Source organism: Varanus komodoensis, unplaced genomic scaffold (genome assembly GCF_004798865.1).
Source record: "Varanus komodoensis strain SLA01 unplaced genomic scaffold, ASM479886v1 scaffold36, whole genome shotgun sequence".
NCBI lineage: Eukaryota > Metazoa > Chordata > Lepidosauria > Squamata > Varanidae > Varanus > Varanus komodoensis.
This window is the reverse complement of record NW_025335873.1, coordinates 5,250,100-5,272,064: the sequence shown is the minus strand read 5'-3', so window position 1 is coordinate 5,272,064 and position 21,965 is coordinate 5,250,100. Positions and strand designations below refer to the sequence as shown.

The following is a 21,965-nucleotide window of genomic DNA, read 5'->3' as shown; positions in this document are numbered from 1 at the left end:
GGAACTGCTGCCCTCTCCAAGCCCGGCGCCCGCAGGTCTCCGCGGCTTTGCAGCGCAACCCTTCGCCCTCTGCCGCGCTCCGGACGCGGCTCCTGCCTCCTCTGGTCCCTCCTACCCGAGAGGGACTTTCCTCTCCCTGCGAAACTGCGCGCCCGGGCGCGTTGCTTCAGCGGGACGCACGCTTTCCCGCAGCTTCTTCCCTGCCCTCCCTTCCGCTGCTCCCCGCCCCGCAGGTGCCGCATCCTCTCCCCGGGAGAAGGGTGTGTTGCTCCCAGCTGTTGCGTTACGGAGTGGGACGGGTCTCGCTGCCCGCCACCCCCGATACCGCGGCTATATAATACCCCTTTCCACGCAGGGCAGGACCCAGTCCGCCCGGCTCCGCACCCCGAGAGGGACACGCGCCAGCCCTCCCGGCTCCAGCCTCCCTCCGCTCGGTTCGCGCAGCAGCTGACCAAATGCTCCCGAAGGCGCAGGATCCGATGGACCTGGTCGAGCTGGTTCTGCGCCTGCAGGACCGCGCAGCGGTCGAGCAGGGGTACAGGTGCGGCAAGCGGGAAGGGCAGGCCGAGGCGAAGAGGCTGCGATGCTTGGTGATCTTCTGCCTCGTGCTCGAGCTGGCCTTGGCGTTCCCGGTGCTGTACCTGCTGCACAAGAGCGGCAGGTGCGCGCAGCTGCACCCCGGCGAGGTAAGGACCGGAGCAAACGCGAGGAGACGCGCCCTAGCAACCGCGGGCTGGCCAGGCTTCCCGCAGCTCGAGGAGTGGCCTCCCCGGCCGTCCCTGCTCGGAGATGCTGCGCTCCCCCCAACCCAGAATTGAACTGGGGTCCTTTAGTCGTGCATGCCTAGCCTACGTCTTGCCACTGAGCTGGGGACGGAAGAGGGAGAGAGATCCACGCGGAAGGGCTTGCGGAGAGGGGAGAGAGGGGCATCAGAGGGTGCCAGCTTGAACCTGGGTGGCAGGGAGGCTCTTGAAAACGTGTGTAATCGGGAGAAAGTCTCCATCTAGTCATTGCCCTTGTACCTTCTACGGCGTGTGCTTTGTAATAGCCATACCATTGTCATGGAATGGGATGGGAACAGCATCCTGCCTCGTTAGAAGAAGGGACAGAACTCTGAGGGACTCTGAGGGACAGTATTAGGAGAAGTTGCAGTCTTGCAACGAGATAAAAAGACATTTCGAAGCATTGCAGGTGTCACGACCTGTTGCCCACCAAAGGTGGCACTCATTCCTCTCCTGCGCTGACAGGTACCGAACGGCACAAGGTAATCTGATGCGCTGGATGCCTGAGCCAGGTTTTGAACTCAGCGTCTGGGTCTTGCAACTCAGTCCACCAAGTTCCGCTTGTTGCCAGGGCGCTAGAGCAGTGTTCTCCAACCCAGTGCCCTTTGGAGTTGTCGAACTACAACTCCCATTGCCCCCTGCCAGCATGGCCACATGCCCTGGGAAAGATGAGAGATAACCCAATTCCTCTAGAGGGCACTGGAACAGAGAAGATTGTGCTTGAAGTTAAAAATGCCTGTGCAGGACTAGAGATGGGTCCAGATGGTGTCCCATCTCTTCAGCTGACGTGCAATTCCTGGCCAGTGCAGACACATTCCTGAACTCGACTCAGGACCTGTTTCCCAAAGCACTTTGGGCTGAAGATGGGAAAAGAAAAGGCTCGTGGGTCAGGGGTGGGTGGGTTGCTTCCTCATCTGCTTTGGGAAGCCCAGGCAGTGGTGAAACTCGCAAAGAGCAGGTGCCTCAGTTCCAAGCAGGTAGCCCTGCGGATTCAGACCACAGGTGTGCACGCAGCCACCACACACCCAAGGAGCTGCAGGCTGTCGTGTGATGTCCCGTTGACTCAGATCTGCTCACGATTGGTACTGCGTGGGATGAAAGCGTGACAACCGCCACACTGGCCTTGAGCTAGAGAGCTTGATGGATGGACTGACTGACTGATTTATATCCTGCCTTTTTCCTACAAAGGGCTCAAGGCAGCTTACCTCATTCTCCTCCTCCATCTTTTCCCCACAACAACAACCCTGTGAGGTAGGCTGGGCTGAGAGTCTGTGACTGGCCCAGAGTCACCCAGTGGGCTCCGTGGCTGAGCGGGGACTAGAACCCGGATCGCCTGAGTCCCAGTCCCATGCTCTTCACCACTACACCACACTGCCTCTCAACACCGAATGTTGAGTCAGAAAGGGAAAGAGAGGGGCACTTGTCCCCAGACAGCTGAGACCGCCAGCTCAAGTTTTTCCACAGGTTTCTATTCCCAGTACCACAAAGAAACTGTTGATCACCAAGGTAGCAATGCCTTTCAAGACATTTCCTTTCCACCGTTTGCTTGTAAAGGCCAGAGCAAACCACTACCAAATTCTTTGCATTGCAACAGGGGCCATTCACAACATATGTTGATGCTTGGAAAGCCCCTTCTTTTCCTCCATGAATCTCACCCAAGATCTGTGAGGATTTCTGAACTTACTTCTGGCAGTAAAGTGAAATCCAAAAGGGTTCCAGGAGATGCTATTGTTCTTGTTCATTGGAATGCCCAAGAAAATTGATTCCAAGAACTCTAGCTACTTTCTAACCTGAGTCATACGAGGTAGGTATGACACTCAGTCGCCAAGACTCCCACGAACCTTGCCCTGCAACCTGATCCAGCAAATCAGAAATTTTCCATCTGAGGACCTGCAGTGAACTCCATGAGTGAGAATTCTCTGGTGCAGCAGGGATGGGCAAAGACACTCTCCTTGCTCCCTTGGAGATGGCCCACCTGTGATTCGGAGGGGACATTGCTCAGCATTCGGGTACCCCCTTAGTTCACTTCTCAATGGCCCTCCAAGGCGGTGACGGGGCCCCTTTGGGGCTCCCCCTCCCTCAGCTGGAAGCCGCTCCTGATCCTGCTTCTCTAGAACTTGTAGCAGGAAGGGCTTCTGTCATTCTCCCTCGCATCTTCTGTAAGAGGAATGAGGCCACACCTGTCCTGAAGAACGTTTTAGCAAGGGGACAATGCATCTCAAGCTGAACTCTCCTGCCCTGGGACGCATTTGTGCTACGGCTGGATATCAGCTCGCAAGTGCATTGTACTACTTATTGCTCCAGCCAGTTCTCCCCACCTAGTTTTCCCCAGAGAGCCATGCATCTATCTGCTAACAACTCTTTCCACTCTGCCGCCCAAAACCCCCACAGAGAATGTACAGAGAATAGTACAAGGAAGGATCGGGAGACCTTTCTGAATTTCCAGAGCAGTACTGAGATTTTTTTTTAAATGCTGGAAAACGACCGTTCCAGCGCTGACCATGCCACATTTCACATCGGTTTGCACCCTTTGCCTGTCAGGATTACAGATGAATCAGACTGCTGGGCCTCTTGTGTTTCTGGCCCTCCTAAACTGTGCACGGTTAATTGCAGGAGGCACTCATTAGTAAATCATTTCCCATGAGCAGAGGTCAGAGCAAGTGGGATTACTCATTAACTTACTTTCATTCAGAAGAAAGCCAAGATACAAACACAGGTGACGCCACAGCCACTCAGTCCTGCCAGCTGGGTCCCCGCCAGGTGGAAAGGGTGGGATATTGTAGGTGGTCTGCGTCTCGATTTCCTTTGTGTCATTGGTGGGGTTCAGACCGTAGTGCCTGTAAGGGTCTCTGTAGGTGCAAGAGACATACGCCCTGATCCAAATTATTCCCACGTGGATGGGGGCATAACTCATTGCTAGAACAGAAGCTCCAGGGAGAAGTGTTAACATGGGTGCAGCCACAGGAAAACATAAACCACGTGAGAGATTGTCTAATGAGTCATAAGGTTCTACTGAGTAAAAACGCTGTAGCAATCTTTTTCCCACCTGACGTCCTCCAGATCCCTAGACTGCAGCTTGCATCACGCCTGACCAATCGGTCATGCTGGTGGGAATGATGGGAGGAGTTGTGCTTCAGATCTTGACTTGTTGCCAGATCAGCTGCTTATTGTTGTATCTTCGGGAGGAAGCAGTGGAAGGAACAAAGCAAATTATTCAGGGAGAAGTGCTAAGGTGAACTTGGGGAAGCTTGCTTTTTGGGAAGGAAGGAAGGACAGAAGGACGGAAGGAAGGAAATTGTGAAAGAGAACATATTATTCCTATGAAGGCTTCCAAGTCCCAAGTGTCCTCTCTTTGAAGTAAGTCGCACTGACTTGCATGGAATTTACTTTCAAGCAAGTGCAGTAAATTATTCCACTGGGTTGCACAGAAAACCGGCAAGGGAGGCAGTGGGACCGCTGGGTGAGAACAGAGTTAAAGGAGTATTAAAGGTGGATAAGAAGCTTGTGAAGAAGCTGAATGAATTCATTCTATCTGGCTTCATTTGCAGAAGGGATCGGACAGGCCAATATTCGAGCCCAGGATGAGGTTTGCAAGTAGAGTGTCTGTGAAATCGAGGCAAAAGGTGGACACAACCTTACTGATGACTTGGGATTCAATTATTTATCAGACCCAGGTTATGTTCACCCTGGAGTTCTTAAAGGACTCAGGTGAGCAGCGGCTGATCAAACAAACCTCTGCAATATGTACCTAAGATCAGGCTCCCCTTTGGATGACAAGAGCATGGCCAGTTCAACACAGGCTTTTAAAAAGAAATCCAGGAAGCCGCAGGCTTGCTAGTCAGCGATACATCCCAGTGTCTCTTGCACATGATGCTGATAAACTCCTGATGGATCTCTGGTAAGGGTGCAGCTCTTTCACACATATGTTAGCATTATGAGGAATGAACTTGTACGATTGAGAGGAAGGAGCCCTCAATTCGGGAGCCAAAAAGAAAACTCTGGGAACGGTGATCTCCCATGCTGATGTCATCTGTTGTATCGAGATAATTGCTTTTGGCTTCGCAGATTAAACACTGGAGAGGGAGAGGGAAGGAAGTTGGGGCTGTATGTGTGCATGCATATGCTGAACTTTTGAAGTCTCTGCTTTGAAAGTCCTCCTACCCCCAGGTAGAGGGGCATAACCCAGAGCTGGGAGCAATGAAACAACTTAGGAGATGGCTTGCAGTGGAGATTTTATCTGCTTGTTTGTTTAAAACTTTTCTATACCATCCTCTTACCAAATAGTCTCTGGACAGGTTTACAATAAAGCACAGTAAAGCAGAGCATCGTTTCTGTACAGTAAAAGCCCAATTAAAATAGCAATTTAAACCTTAGTGGAGGATTACAGATGGAGAGAACTCCCAGTGGATGCAACAGAAACCTGGAGCGTGCCTACAATTGGGTATATTTTGAAGCTGTGAGGGTGGCAAAGAAGCAAGACCTCTTTCCAGTCCTCTCTTTGCCACCCAGTGGAGCATTTCATCTTTGTCTGCGAATTATTACGTTCTGGCCACGGGGACACCTGGAAGCCATCTTTGGCCCGCTGCAACCTACTCGCCTGGCACTTCCAGGAAAAATCTGCATCCGCCGGGACTTGGACTCCAGAGCTACAGCAGTGGAATTGGTGGAGCCCTCCTAAGGAGCCCATTCAAGTGTTGGCACAGAATCAAAAGATTAATTTTTGCCCAGGCCTTTTTGGTTTAAAAAAATGCTGTCATGGATTGGCTTGTGTTTGTTTTGGTTAAATAGGTCTTAAGCCACTTAAGTCTCTTTTTCTCAGCATTTCAATGGGTTTACGTTTGCATATGGTTGAAAGACCTGTCCTAGGATCCCCTTGGATGAATTTATACATTTTAAAAACAAATACAAAAAAGAATGCAAAAGCTTGACTGCTTTGGTGGAGTTTTTGTTGGTCCTGAAAAAAGCATCGCCCAAATGTAGATCCCAGATTGTTTTAAAGTGATGGATCACCATATTTGGTTTTGTTTTTAAGGAAATGAGATCCAGGGAGCAATCCTAGGTGAGTTTAGACAAAAAGAAGGCGTAAAACTCGCAGGATGCCCCAGCATGCTCCATCAGACTAAACGTTCATAGGCCTGGGCTTTCAGCTACTCATTGTACGTAAGAACATTGCAAGGGCCGTGCCTAATCAGAGCAGAGCTGTGCCAAATTCCTTTGGATGACTACCTGCTACTGTGCAAAAGCAAAGCGTCAGAAATCTAGACAGGAAAGCAAGCGCGTGCTCTGTGTACAGGTGTGACTTTCGGTCATATGCTGAAGAAAGAAATCTTGTGCTTTGCCAGGAAGCCCAGGATGGCTTCCTTTGGGGCAGTCTAGCTGCACCATGCAGATAACGGAATGGTGCAGTGTGTAGGGCTGTGGCTGAGCTGGCCTTTCGGCTGGCTTTTTGCTTGGATGTCTTGATAGTAATACAGTTGAGGGTGGCGGCCGGGCAGTCCACCCCCTTGTACCATTTTTGGTGGTAGGTAGATGTCTGCCTTTTAAGGCGAAGGTGGGCAACAAATGGTGCCAGCAGGTGTCTTCCCACTGTTTCTTAACTCCAACTCCCATCTTCCACAAGCATTGCCCATGCTTGATTGGGTTGATGAGGTTTACACATCTCTGGAGGACACCAGATAGCTTATCCCTGGTAGATACCACTAATGTCGATGGACCAAAAGTCAGAGTTATTAATTCATTGAAATCATTTTTATCCCATCTCATATCCTAAGCAGATCCCCAGGGGGCTTATAGAAGGAGTTAGTCCATGGCATTTCCGGAGGTTCTCAAGCTGAGAACATTCATATTCTCACATGTCATTTCTGAAATCTGTATATCTCCTTTGAATGGACTTCAAGGGTCAGTATCAAAGAATTAGCCTGGGTGGATTGTTTGGAGAAGCTTTGACTAGGCCAGGGGTCAATGCAATGTTCATAAATCCATACGAAATTCCTTTTACTGAGCCAGACTGTTGATCCTTCTTCTTCTTCAGTATCATCTATATTACGAGCTCTCAGCGTGTGTCCTGAGAAGGCATTGGCCAATAATCCCATCAACCCCATTGTACCTTGTGAAAGTTGCAGTTCAACATCTGGAGAGTCATATTTGGGAACCATTAGTCTCTGGAAACTGGCAGCAGTTCTGCAGGATGTCAGGGAAGGGACTGAAGGCCAGACCTTCTCCATGGAAAGCAGGTGCTCTCCTCTGTCAACAAATAATCCAGACTGGAGCACAGTGACTTGTTTTCTTCTGGTGCCAGTATGGAAACACAACGTCACTCTGGGGAACAATTTGCCAGGGAGGTTTGGCCCTGGTCTCCAGGGGTCATGGCCAGCCATGGCCTTCTAAAGCGGAGCAGAAATCTTCCTGAAGCTCTTCTTCTAGAAACATTCTCGAGATGTTTCTTCTCCTCACCCTGGAGAAACAGCTTTAGGCAGAAGTTCCTCTGAATATCCACCACCATCTGTTGACCTACTGATGGAGTGGGCTGACTGGCATTATCCCTGGAATGACTCTAGTTGGAGGATGGAGGATGCAGAATGGTAGCCATGAAAACAACACATATGCAGATGCAACTGGCAAGCAGGTGGCCCTTGGCAAGGAAGACAGAAGTCACTCCCATTCCTTGGACCAATCCAAGATGTTTTGTTGCCTCGCTTGGAGCCACACGTTTTCTGTTCAACTCTGCCTTTGATATGCTTAACATATCCAAGCTAGCCAAGTTATTCTGGCCAGAGAAGTCCCAAATGAACCAATGAACAATAATCAGTTCAGCCACTAACCATTTCTTACTCATTCACAGCCTGGTAGGTCTGGTCCCCAGCTCTGCTCATGGAGACCCCACCCAGAAGGTCTGGAGAAATGCAGTGAAGTGTCCTCCATGCCTTTGCCTAAACATAGGGCGGAGAATTTCGTAGACATTCTTTGTGTTCAAGCTCTGGTGTCCTCCATTCTGTAAGCTCGGCTGTCGAAATGATCGGCATGGATGAGAGAGAGACGATGGGACTTTTTTTGTCATTCTTTGGGCCCGTCAAACTAACAATGTCACAAGAAGCCTGAAGGCAACAGGCATGGTGGATTGTGCCTCTTCTGGCTCAAGTGAACTGCCTCTGCTTCTCTTGTCAGGTATCAAGCGGAAGAACTGCTGAAATTCAGCAATGGCCGGCCCAGTCAACGTACTCCAGCGGTCCTGGTGAGTTTGCTCTAATGACTGTGTCCTTCCATTTGAAGCCGGCTCTGAAACAAGAACCTGTCCTGGTAGTTCCTAGAAGGGGAAGAACAGAAGAGCCCAGGAAGAACCCTGCTGGGTCTGGCCAAGGGTCCATCTGGACCAGGCTCCTGTTCACACAGTGGCCAACCGGCTGTCCACAGGTCCCTCAAGCAGGATATGGTGCTTCAACAGCTTCCTGTTCATGTTCCCCAGCAACAGGGGCACATAGGTTGACTACCTCAGCTATGGGAAGTAGCCACCATGCGAAGTAGCCATACCAAGACTGGCAACCATGGATAGCCTTCTCCTCCCCTTTGAAAGCCATCCAACGTGTTGGCCATCAAGCCGTCGCATGTGCCATTTAACTATTCTTTTGAGCTGCCCTGAATCTCCCACGAATCACTCAGGGTTCTAACATGAAGGGAAAGGGAGATCAGTGTCGGCCTATCCCCTTTCTCTACCCCATGTGTAATTCTGCCCACCTCTGCCATGTGACCTTTTGGCTAAGCAAAGCCACCTCAGCTGTTGTCACCTGACCTCATGGAGTGTTGCTCCAGCCCCTTATTTATTTATTTATTTATTTATTTATTTATTTATTAAAACATTTTTATGCCGCCCCATTCGCCAAAGCCTCGGGGCGGCTTGATCACTTTAGCCTTGATCACTTTAGAAGAGCAGAATGAGACACAACCTGTCCTCCCATGGAACGACAGCTCAGCAAGCTGCCTTCTTGAATTCTTAGCAAGAGCAGGGGGAAAGGCAGGATATAAACATGTCACAATCATCGTCGAAACTGGAATGCATTCTGGGCCATAAAAAAGGCACTCATTTCCCAGCAAATATTACAGCAAGACCTCTGAGAAAACTGGAATTATATTTCACGACTGGCTTTAATAACATAAGGTTCAACAGAGGACGTTCTAAAGTAGATAACAAGTTTAGAGGGTCAGTCCAGTTTGGTGCTGGAAGTCCAGGCAGAAGGTATATCAGGTGGAGTGGGGGCATCTTCCTTTGCAGACACAGACCCAGATTCCTTGTGTAACATGTACAGCTTGGAGTTTTCTGGTTGCAAGAGTCTTAGGAAGCATGACAAGGCCAGGCAGAAAGTGCTTGGCTAAGGAAAAGTATTGTAGATGAGGAAGTAGGATTTTTCTACCTCCGTGAGGTAGGTTAGGTTGAGAGGGAATGCCTGGCTCAGCGTCACCAGGTGAGCTTCATGGCCAAGTGGGGGGTAGAAGCTGGATCTCCCAGCTCTCCAGTCCAGTACCCTCACCCCGAAGCCACAAAGACACTTTACCCTTCCTTTTGGCCATGATGGGCGGAAAAGTCCAACCATGGTGCATTGCTATGGCTGCCCTGCCGTCGACATTTGGCTTCATAGAAGCTGAAGCCCACGTAGGTTCAAAGAGGACAAGGCCCAAGACCATCCTGCATTGGCTCGTGAGAGAGCGTGGCCTCACGCTACTTAAGGGCAGTGGCAGCCGTAAGAGTACAAACGGCCTCTCAAAATTCTCTGCCACTTGGTGGACAAAAAATGGAAATGACACTGGGAATGGGGGAACATGAGACGGATTTTCTCCAAGAGAAGACGACATTCTTCAGCAGTGTCACTGGAGGTTAGGGTGGAGCAGAACCATCTTTCCGAGACAGCTGGCCTTCCCTACAATGCCCTGGGCTTAATGTTTTTCTGGGGTATTGTAGAAAAGGGACGGATGACAGCTACTCCCAAAAAATGGTAGAAAATATCTGGAGAGAAGTCCACAAAGCAACCCTCTTACTCAGGGTGGTGGAAGCAAAGCAGAACCCCTGACCTTTTCTCTTAAGGGAAAACTCTTCTGGAGAAGGCCTTGATGCTGGGAAAAATTGATGGCATATGGATAAGGGATGACAGAGGTTGAGGTGGCTGGGTGGACTCACTGGGGCAGTGGGTGTGGGCTTGGGTGGACTCTAAGGGATGGTGGAGGACAGGAGAGCCTGGAGGAATGTTGTCCATGAGGTCATGATGGGTCAGACACAATTTTGCAGCTAAACAACAGCAACAAAAGCTCTTCTGAGAAACATTGACTCAACTGTAGCAGGCCTAACTGGTAAGTAGCTAAATGTCACATCAAATTTATCAGCCCATGTCTCTGATGTCCTTTTCCACCCTGGCCATGCAATCATCATGCTCTTGCCAAAGACTTGCGATACATTTGTCTCCTTTCAATAATTAATTTCATGTGGGAAAGCAGCCACACAAAGCCAAAGTCTTTTTTTAAAGCAGGGTGGGAGTTATCTAGAAGTATCTGTTGAAACTTCTGTCTCAAAGTTTAGACAGAGGCTAGACAAGAAGAGGCAGTGGAGGAATTCCAAGTTTTACTGTTTAACTGTTTACCCATCTCTAGCACATAGTTCTGTATCTCTGCAGCTCCCTGGGATGTGCTTTTCTATCTCAGCACCCTAAGTATTGAACTTGGGACATGAGGTACTCCACTCACAACCTTCCCCATATCAGGAAGCTGCATATATTCAGCCCGCTAGTGGTTCCTCTGTCTTTTATCCTTCCAATCTCCTAAAGAACCCAGGACAAACCATGAGAGAAACCCACCAGCCAACCAACTAACCCACCCACCCCACCTTTTCTGACATGGATAGTTTCATGTTTGAAGGCATTCTGTTATTCTAGTTATCACGTCTGGTAAGTGTTAGAGCCATACGAATTATCATCACGTTGTTGGAAGAGATTTTATGGCAATGGCTTGGAAACACCATTTCAAAAATGAAACTCCCGCTGTGTGTTTTATTTATGTATTTAAAACTTTTATATGCGATCCCCTCATGCCTTGGCATCTTGGTTCACAAGTAGTTCAGCAAGAGTTGTGGACAGGCCTGGAGAAGAGCAAACGCACGGGAATGGTTCTGAAAACGCAACACCCTGCCTCTGGCTTAATTCTGCAGCCCACCATTGTATGCCTGCTACGCACTGAGAACCACTGCGCTACTCCAGGCAGTGTGTTGCTCTCTGCTCTGAGTAGCTCTGCGGTGAGTTAGCCTTTCTCGAGCAGAGCCACAATGCCTCGGAAGACATTCTTATGAGACGAGGGAGAGAGTGTCTATTTCTTCCCACTATCCTGGCTGCCACTTTGCACATTTTTCCCAAATTGGCTTCCACCCTGTCTTGCGGGATGGTCGGCATCCCCTTCCCCTTCCCCCAAATGCCATGGAATGACCCTCAGGGCCAAAAGAAGGTGGAACTCAACACACATTCCCTCCAAAAAATGCATTCTTAAAATTAAGCAGCGACCATTCATCTAGCAATATAGATGGCCTTAACTCCCAATTAAAAGCAGATCTGAACAGCCAGGGCTTTGAAACCCATTTGAAAGCAACTGGATGAGAGGAGCAGATTCTCGTCCCATATGAAAGAGGTTCATGGAAAGGGAGCTTCCAGAAAGACGACAGCGGAGAACCCTGCGTGATCAGCTGAGGACAGGGAGCCCTTGAAGGACACATAAAATAGAAAAGCTTTGTGTAAACAAATAACGTGAAATTGTTATGATCTGGTATTAAAATTGTCCCTGGTTAGGAGCAGGAGAAAGTGATGGGAAGAAAGGCAGGTTTCACAGTACACTTCCGTTTATAGCAAATGTAAACCTGTGGAAGGATTAGAGGTACATTGTTGTGGGAAAGACTCATGTGCTGGTTCCCCACTATAAACCCGTTTGCAAAGATACGAATTATCTTGCGGCTCAGGATCTAAACAGGACAGTGAGGAGGTAGGACAAAACATGGGAGGGAGTTGACTGACCTCACATCCTGCGTTCTGCATCTGTGAGCCAAGTTACCACTCTCTTCCACTGTGTTTTGCAACATTAAGCAAACAAATAATAAACATCCCAGATGAAACATTTGGTCTGGAAGCCAATGCGATGGGGAACTGTGGATCTATCTACTTGGTGAACTCCCTGGGTCCAGTGGCTCTCAAGCCCACTGAAGTGGGTGTTGGAATGCGGCACGTGACTCTTTCTCTCTTTAATTTGTAGGTCCAGAAAAAAGGCCAAGGGTCCACCTTACATGTAAGTGTATAGGTACATGCGTGCATCTTGTCTGTTCTCTCAAGGAGCGCCTGCATCCATATGCGCCTACCCAGCCTTCGAGATCTATGCAGGAGACCCTCCTCTGTGCGCCATCCCTTAAGGAGGGGAGAGGGACGCCCCCTAGGAGCGGGGCCTTTTCTGCAGTGGCACACCATACTTGGCATGCTCTCCCCAAGGAGTTCTGCGTGGCGCCTTCCTTATATTCTTTTCCCCACCAGGCAAAGACCTTCCTCTTTCAAAGACTTCTTAATTGTTAATGCCACTCAACATTCTGTTTTGTATATTTGCCCGTATTATATTGACATTATATTTCAATACGTTGTGGTTAGTTTTTATTGCGTTTTATCTTGTGACTGTGAGCCACCAGCAGTTCTGTGGCACCATTTATTTATTTATTTAAAACATTTTTATGCCGCCCCCATCGCAACAAAGCCTCGGGACGGTTCACAACAAAAACAAAATACATAAAATACAAAATACAAAATACATAAATACATACAATTGGGTGGCCTACACATGTTTTGAATATATAATAATAAATGAATAATAAATATGGGTGCCGATAGTCTCCTGTACCTTTCCAAAAGATGCCCCTCCAGGGACTGGAGATGGTGGAACTGTCGGAGGTAAAGGAGCCCTCAGATGGCCTGTAGAGGACAATCCTAAAGAAGAACCTGCCTGGAAAATTCCGCGGAGGCGACTTTGGTCTTTCTGGAAATTTCCGCGGCTCTTTAGCTAGACAGGACTTCCTGTTCACTAAATATAAAATGTCTGCTTCAGAAGATGCTAAGGGAAAACATGCTGCCACCATGGAAAGGCCGTTTCCCCAGTAGCTAAGTCCTAACGGTGGGCCAAGGAGCAGAACTGCTAATGCCGGTTAGGGAGGTCTGTTTGGGCTCAGGTGGAAGTTTGATGTTGATGCGTGTATACAATGGAGGAAGCACTCCATAAGGTCATCTGGGGTTGACTGTACCACGGGTGAAAAAGACCACTAGCTTCTTTGGAAGTTCTCAGCATCATCGAGCGCAGGCCAACTAAATAGACTTGCTTTCTCTTTTCAGGCTCTGACGAAAAAATAAATGAAGAGTGTGAGACAGACAGGTTTCCAAGCCTTCACTGGAGAAATGAAAAATCATCCGACAGTAACCAAATTAATCACAACGGCACTTATTTGATAGCCCCGGTGACAGGAGACTACTTTGTCTATGCTCAGGTCACCTTCCTGTGCAGTGACGGGGTGTGTGAAGCCCTGAGATACTGCAACAAGTCACTTTCGAGTGAAACCGAGGTGCAGCAGTTGATCACGAAAATCAGTCCACGCTACGGCAGTCGCTCAAAGACGATCCTGAAAGCCGTCAGTTCCATCGGCGAGAAGAATAAATGGAAGAAGACGCTTTACCTGGGTGGGATCGTTTCACTAAGGGAAGGTGACCACATAATGGTTAATGTTAGTAACTCGGAATTGGTGGATGGACGCACACCAGAAAAAACTTTCTTTGGGGCTTTCTTGATCTAACTACTGATAAGAAATCAGAAATGTCTGCTAGATACAAACCGATTTTTTTCATTATCCTGCCTGGTGTAAATTTTGTGATTGTGGATGCTTCCAGAACAATTCTCATTCAAGTTTTTTTCTTCTGTATGGGAAATTCCAACTTAGCTGGTCTTCTCACAGTGGATTTATTGCTGGATGCTACAGGGCAGTTTAGCCCAATTCAGTGTCTTCCAAGTGTGCTGGACTTCAAACCTCATGGTCCCCAGCCACCAGGGCTTATGGGTTTGTGGTCCATCAGACCTTCTGTGTGTCAGGTTGGGGAAGGGTCTTGTGGGAGGGATTGCAATTCTTTCCATTCTCGTACGTTTGTATCTCTTGAACACTAAATTAATAGTGAATGTTTTGAGTTGATCGTGCCAATGTCTGTATCGAAAGACTTCTAGAGGGCTTGTTGCAGGATTGCTAGTGCATGTAGACACCTGGAAAAACACACAGGTGTGTGTGCACTAACACAGAATTAACTTTTAGAGTGGCAGCGTACCAAATGAATTCAAGAGATGGGGAATGCAAACTGCAGCAAGCCAGAGGTCCTTAACGGAGCAAACAATGGGAAACATAGGCTACCCTGGTTCGTGGCTACTGCCTAAATGATGTTGCAGAACAGGCGCCTGCCTGCCTGCCAGCCAGCCAGCCACTCTCTTTTCCAGGGCGCTCCATTCCATGTCCACCCATCCTGCCACCCCTTGCCCAGTTTTCTGAGCTAATTGTTTCATGCCTATGACACATGTTGAGTTTTCATCAGGTTGTGATAGATCTTTCCACTCCTCCCTGTAGGCTTCCTACAGAACCTCACATACGGCATACCTGGGCCAGGTGAGATCTCTCTTTTAACCAAAGGTGGAGATGCTCCGACCCCCAGGAGGGACACCCCTGCCCAGGGAGTCAAGGCTCATGAAAAGAACAGGAGCACATCCAAATGTCTCTTCCAAATTTCTCCCATTGTTGAGAAGTTCCAAATGAGCCTTTCTTGTTTCTGGAGTCGAAGCAAAGTTGGGCCATGTTCACAAAGGAAACGATAAAGAGGGAGAGACAATAGTTAAATTGGATTATTACGGAGAAGCTTCTGAGCATGGAGGCTTGTTGTGTGGAGTTTGTTGTATGTGGTTGCTTTGCTTTCAGTTTTTGTAAGCCATCCCGAGACTTTACTATTGGACGGCATATAAACACTTTAAATAAAATAAGCAAATAACATAAATAAACATTCTTTGCCTGGCAGGGCAAGAGGCAGCAGGGGTGATTCTGCCTTCCGTGCCTACTCTCAGAAATAAACGCTCTCGCTCATTTAAAACAGAGCCTTAAAATTTAAACAGGTGAAAAGCTCACCGCTTCCAGCACATTTTGTCCAATATACTCAATTTTTCTGGTATAGGATGATGACCTTACTGGACATGAGCAATGAGCAGGGAAGGTGGAGGAGAAGTTATAGGATTTCACAGATGGTACCCACAAAAAGGGAACTCAGAAACAAGAACATCTCTTTTTGATTTCATAAGTTCCAGATATCCATATTCCAGATGGATACGCTTAACTTTCTATGGCTAAGGATGGTGGAAGAAAGTATTTGCTAGCATATTGAGGCCAAACTCCTAACCCAATACCTGAACTGGAACACTGTTATATCTTCATATTTGCACATTTCTGGATTTTGTAATGCAGTCCTCCAATTTATTTATTTATTTATTCAGGGGGAAATGTGTATCACTGGGGAAAGTGTACTCGAAGTGTGTATCTCAGCAGCACTGATGCACTAAAATTCACGGTTAGTGAAAAATGCTTTCAAAAATCCATATATTATGAAATAGTGCATGCATTTGAGGAAGCAGACATGAAAATGCATGTACTTTTTCCATGGACTTTTAAAAAAAATGCAACGTAATGCAAAATTGGGATGGAACAGACATTAAACTGGAAAACTGAGAAGTGGAGAAAGCTGGAACTTGCAGATTCATTCATCCCTATCAATAGATCCTTAGCAATAGCTCAGGAGCTGTTTCTCATTTCCCCTTGCCTCATTTTATTCTGGCTCAGTGCAGAGAAATCCAACAAGACTCATCAGTGTAACATAGAGATGAAAAATCCATGTATTGTGCTATGTATCAGTTTTGCACGTACACACTCGTGACTACAATCTGTCCACTTTCCACATCTGCTCCAGATTTTACTCACACGAATATTTTGAATGACCTTTTCCTAACAAGGCATTTGTAGGCCTTTTTCTTGAATGGATGTATTTTTCTATGCAACTTTCCCTAATATGTTCCTTTTTCATAGGCATTTTTGGACCAAAATCTGCATTGCAAAATTCAGAGAACTTTATCTGAAGGATAACTATGCTTCCCCCATTGCTAATCTCAGCTAGAAATCTAGAAATAGCTAGCTACTCATCTAGCTATTATAATCTAGCTAGAATGCAGAACCTTAAGAGAACAGAAATGGCACAATTAAGTACTGTTTTCCAGTGTGGAATGAATCAAGTTATGGAAACATCTTGGATAATATAAAATTACATCACCGCCTGTCCCCCTTCCTCAGGCTGCAGTCCAAGACCCCTAGACTTGACTCTTCCCTACTGGTGGGGTTATTTTTCTGAGATTTGCTGCTGGCTTTTCTAAGATCTGCTCAGTTCTTCCCAGTCAGCTCTGCTCCCTTATTTCCCATTCTTGGAACGCCAGCATCCTCCATTGCTGCAGACTCTTCAGGGAGGTCCAAAAGGGCCATTTTCTAGGAAGTGTATTCCTATTTCACTCCGAAGGTTATTTAGAAGTGCATAATAATTAAGTTCTTTCTTGTTGTATGGATGGGAATTAAGGATGCATTGGGGTTGTTTGCTGTCTGTTAGGGTTCCCTTCACGGAACACTTCTGCATCAGCTCCATCTGTTGCAAAACTTGGGGAACCCCCCTCTCTCTCCCCACTTCCCCACATACCTCTCCCCCTATTTCTGTGGGTTTAGTGATGTTAAGCCAAGAACCTTCCTCGAGCCCCAGGTTCCCTCCCCTTGTTTTACGTAGAAGAGCGCAATGTACAGCAATGCATATTTTCCATATGTGAGACCCTTAGTCTGTCTTTGTTTAAGGGGGAAATGGTTGAAGTATTTTAATAAATATAAATATATATTAAAACTATATTAAATAAATAATTTATCTCCTTTGACTGTGCGGAGTTGTTTCTTCCTCCTCTGAACAAACTCACACAGGTCTGCCCATGAGGCAGAACAAGAGACATGCTGGAACGGGAACGTGGCGTCAAAAGGATGTACTCTTTTCGCACATATAGGTACTGAATTCACCCTGAAATAAAATGCCTGTGTTGATCAGACAGCTGTGGGGATGTTGTAGTGATCTCATGTGGCAGGTGATGTCATTCGTGGGTGCCTTGCAGATGAAAGCCCTCCAAGATGTCCTATCCATGACAGCTCCATTCAGCTCTTCCCAAGTTCAAGGCTGTGACATCCTTTATGGATGAGATACATCAAAGCTAGGACAAACAGCCAGAGTTCCAAAGTAAATAACAGCCTGCCAACATAATCATTCTAAAATTCTAAACAAGCAAAGCCCAGACTATCCAATTTTGTCTGGAAGCATATTTCAGGGATTCCATGCATAAATCCCATCCCGCGAGAGACAGTGAACACTGCTGTTTGGCTCCTCTCCCAAGTATGAAGAAAGCTGAGGAATCCAGTCATGCACAACATTTTTGTGGTTAAATATAACATTTTGAAAAAGAAAACCAGGATTCTTCCATGTGACAAAAATGAATTTCCAATGAAATTTGTCAAAGATCCTTAAGTGTCGAAAGAAGCTATAAGAGCCTGCTCTGTTCTATCCAAGTTGAAGGGAGACAACCTGGGAAATATCTGCAACCCTCCACACTTGAAGGTTTATGGAGGTCAACGGGAGCATGTAGATGAAAGCTGCCTCCCTACTCCTCTTGCTTTGCCATCTAAGCGTAGCACCCTGGAAAGGGTGGGAAAGAATCTAAGTTCCACTAGAATATGTCCTGTCTTGGAACTGTCTTCTTCCCTCCCTGACCCTGAAGCTCTCTCCTTCCTCCTTGCCCAAGGGTCTTCTTCCAAACTCAGTTCTTTCTGCACTGAATGCAAAGCAGAAAGGGAGAGTCAAGTGTGGATTCTCAGCTATGAAGCTGGAGCAATTTTCCAACATGGTAGTTCTGAAATCATAGTTATGCTCCCTGGAGAATATCAAAAGCAGAAGGAGAAAAGGAGGACCAAATATGGGATGGATGGACTCCATCAAGGAAGCCTCAGCCTTGAATTCACAAAAACTGAGCAAGGCAGTCATGGAGGGGATATTTCAGAGAGCTTTCATGTATTGAGTCACTGTAAGTCAGAACTGACTTGATGGCAAAAGAACAATAATAGATGTGAAACTGAAAATCACATTGAATTACACTGCAAAGCTATCAAATCCACAACCGATTATTAACCCTCCTGGTTTGGCCAAAAGAGTTCCATAATCACATTCCACTGCACTCCATTGGCCAAGAGTACAGTCTGCTTTTTAATGTCCACATTAACTAGCAAAATGGGTCAATCATTGGCTCACGATTTTATGTTGAAGAAAGGGAATCCAATTAAAAATCATGATTATAAAGATGATACAGTTTTGAATTCAGGCCTTTGAGTTGTGGTGCTGGAGGAGACTCCTGCAAGTCCCTTGGACCGCAAGGAGATCAAACCAGTCAGTCTTAGAGGAGATCAACCCTGACTGCTCTTTAGAAGGCTAGATACTGAAGATGAAGCTCAAATACTCTGGCCACCTAATGAGAAGGAAGGACTCACTGGAGAAGAGCCTGATGCTGGGAACAATTGAGGGCAAAAGAAGAAGGGGATGGCAGAGGATGAGGTGGTTGGATGGAGTCACTGAAGCAGTTGGTGTGAGCTTGAGTGGACTCTGAGGGATGGTGGAGGACTGGAATCCCTGGAGGAATGTTGTCCATGGGGTCGCAATGGGTAGGGTACAACTTTGTGACTAAACAACAACAGTTTTGGAACAAAGAGGCTGGGCAATGTTTTATTCCACCTAGTTAGAAACCTATCCAGACCAATTGATCTCCCGGTGTCCATTTTTGTAATCAAGTTCCAAATTTCCTTGATGCATAAAGAGACTAGGAGAAATGGCTGTTGTGAGGAATCTAAGCATGGAAGATGAACATGGGAAAAGAAACCATCTATATCCTGCCCCAGTGTTTCCCAAGAGCCATACAATGTTGTTCGGAGACTTCATAAGACCCTACATAACCACGACAGTGTGCTTATCCCAGGCTCTCCATCCTCACTACCTGAAAAACTTTGGAAAGGCCTGGACTCATGGAAGGACAGTCTACACAGGAAAGATCTACGACATTGCCCAACATTATTTCTGATCACGAGGCCTCTCTGCTTAAGGCTCGCAATGTTTGTGGGAGCTTCTGCCAAATGAACTGGCCTTCACTCTGGACTTAAACCAGCAGGATTTGGATAACTAAAAAGCTACATATGTTGGTACATAGAGAACAGGCAGGGTTGGAATGCAATTCCATACTTGTCTGAAGAAAGTGCAGGAATGCAACACAGGGGTGTGCCAGATGCTGTATGAACTGAAGAACTTGGGCGTTCTTGGTAAAAACATCTGATGGAATTGAATTTCCAAGTAAGAAACATAAGATTCCCATCAGAGAAGGCATGACATTCCTATCTGGTAACAACCTGGCAAAAACAAGATGACTGCAGAACACACAGAGTGTATAACAAAGATACAACCTCAAAAAATAGACCGGTTATTTTGTCTGACATACCAGCCAAGTTTCTGCTGAAGCCATGCCTTTTGATGGCCCGTTTGCAAATGAATTCCAACTTGGTCACTCATCTGCAAGAAACATGTCAGAATTTCGCTTTCCAGGAACAAGTACCACCAGAACCATCGCAAGAATGAACATCTCATTAAAGAGGACAATATCTCACTAGCCAGTTCATGGCGATGGCATTTACACACAACTTGCATACAGTAATACTTCTGTAGCTGATGCTAATCATGTGAGTCCACGATCACAAGAGGAAACCCTGATTAGTACAGTGGGTGGGGAATGACCAGAACAACAACTTGAGAATCTGAAGTTAGTCTGGCAACGAGCAAAGGAACAAGGCATGTCCTGGCTTTGATCCATGTCAAACAGGAAATTTTTGGTGATCTTCAAACTGGAAACACTGTGCAAAAATAAGGCTGTTGTTTTTTAATGCCCTCAAAAGGGATCTCTGGAAGGGAAATCTGATCCAGTTTGGTCCAGCTTTAGGTTGCACTGCCTTGTTAATTAATGAGGAGGGTGATGGAAAAATTCCAGATCATAACGTGTGTGTGTGAGAGAGAGAGAGCATGCACAGATCTTAATTTTTATCCCACTTTTCTTCCAAACCGCTCAGGATGGCTTAAGTGCCCATCCTCACCCCAAGTTATCTTCACAATGTTCCTGTGAGGTAGGCTAGCCTGACATGCATACCGGGGAGGGGGAATTGAAGGAGGGCAAGGATGATCCAGGGACAAAGCTCTTTGAGAAGAGATTGAAACAACTGGGCATGTACAGCCTTGAGAAGAGAAGACTGGGGGGAGATAGGACAGCCTTTTTCAAATACTTGAAAACAGGAGTAAAGGTGAATCCAAATCTAGATAGATGATGGATGAATGGATGGATTTGGTACTGGTACGGAAACCAATTCCTGGCTAAGCATTCCTTAACTCCATATATCCTGTGCCTTAACTCTGCTCCTTGGTGGAAGTTGGGGTATGAAGTAGATTCCTAGCATCTTCCCACCCCGAACCTCGCATTTCCGTCTCTGGGCATTTCAGCATCGCCAGAAGCCTTCTTTCCTGGTAGGGTCCCACCAGCTCAGACCCTCTCATGGAGTACAGAGAATCAGAACTTCAGACCAAATGCTCTTGCCTGTCTTTCTGCATCCTTCTTTCTTTTCCAGTGGTGCCTCATGGCTTTCTCTTCTGTGACCTTTAAGAAGCCACACTTGTTCATCAAAATATTGTTGGTTGCTTAGGCAGCTGAGCAAATGTTCTGGCTGTAAAGGAAGTCTCATCTTGGAGACTGGCCACCATGGGTCATGAAAAATTCAAGGGAAGGCTGCCTTGGGCAAGAAATGGTGGCTGACGAGGAATTTCATTGGGATAAACACTCCCTTAGGAATATTTTTTTTCTCTCAGCAATGTAAAGTGTCATACCTAAATAGAAATGAAATAACAGCTCGTTAAGATGTAAAACTGAATCATGCTCGAGGACAATTCACCCTGGCCTCCCCCATCTAACCCCACTTTCCTTTTTCCCCTACAAGGAGATTAGAAGCTTCTAATTTGGGTATGGATTAAGTGACCTTCCTTGAACCCTAGACCTCTCCTTTTTGAGTCAAGTGTTGGGAGATGCCTAGAGCCTTGATCTCACCAAACAGAATCCCGGTCAACAGCCTTAGAAAGCTGCATTATAAGAGGAGTTCACTGAACCCATAACCAATGTGCCAAGTTGTTGGAATTTCACTGCAAGCGGGTCAAATCTGATATCCTTTCTCCTCTCAGCCTTTGGGCATTGGCTTCTCCTGTTTGCTTGCAGACCACACGGTATTTTCCTTGTGCTTCTTCCAGCCTCGCTAGCCAAGATGCCACATCCGGAGGTTGGGCAGCAACCTCCAGATTGTTGTACATGGCCTTACTGGAGGAGGGAGCAAAAGCAGGCAAACACAAGGCAATCGGGGACAGGTCTGAACCAGTGCAAACAATGTCAGGCTTTGGTGTCCTTTAATATGTGCTGAGTTCAACACACCCCAATGGTGCCTGCATGGGCAATCCCTGTGTTTTGTTTCTGATAAAAGATTTCTCCAATCTCTCTCTCTCTCTCTCTCTCTCACACACACACACACACACCTTGCTGGGAGATGGAGCATTTTGACATGAGGATTAGATTTCAATTGCTCCCGGTTTCACCTACCTCCCACTTGATCCAGCTTTATAGGAGTTAAGGCTACAATCCGATACCCATCTCACCCCTAGAAGTAAGTCCCAGTGAACTCACTGGGGCATCCAACTGAGTAGCTCTGCACAGATTGCTCTGCAAATCTCTTAACTGCTTGGGATACACTTTTTCCCTCTTACACTTAACGTACAAGAATATTGTGTCTTTCAGGAAATATGTCAGAGTTAGAATAGCAGTCGTTTCTGGGTGGAGATTGGAGCGCCCAACAACTAAAGAATGGAGAAATGGACGGGTGGAGTACACTGTTTAGAAGATTGTTAGAGGAAGGTGCAGCAAGAG

The 21,965-nt window shown here is 46.9% G+C and overlaps 1 protein-coding gene across 1 annotated transcript; it reads left to right on the top strand.

The window, feature by feature from the left end:
* Nucleotides 1-223: 223 nt before the first annotated feature.
* TNFSF15 (TNF superfamily member 15) lies at nucleotides 224-16,814 on the top strand. Its single transcript, XM_044439973.1, has 4 exons — nucleotides 224-686; nucleotides 7,947-8,013; nucleotides 12,054-12,086; nucleotides 13,169-16,814. The coding sequence occupies exons 1-4, from the start codon at nucleotides 456-458 to the stop codon at nucleotides 13,621-13,623; spliced, it is 786 nt and encodes a 261-aa protein (XP_044295908.1). The 5' UTR covers nucleotides 224-455; the 3' UTR covers nucleotides 13,624-16,814.
* The last annotated feature ends 5,151 nt before the right edge of the window (nucleotides 16,815-21,965 follow it).

Excerpts from the sequence above, each read along its gene's own strand:
- TNFSF15 (XM_044439973.1), top strand. The coding sequence starts at position 456 with ATGCTCCCGAAGGCGCAGGATCCGATGGACCTGGTCGAGCTGGTTCTG. Across the intron at positions 687-7,946 it reads CGCAGCTGCACCCCGGCGAG|GTATCAAGCGGAAGAACTGC; the intron begins GTAAGGACCGGA and ends TTCTCTTGTCAG. Across the intron at positions 12,087-13,168 it reads GCCAAGGGTCCACCTTACAT|GCTCTGACGAAAAAATAAAT; the intron begins GTAAGTGTATAG and ends TTCTCTTTTCAG.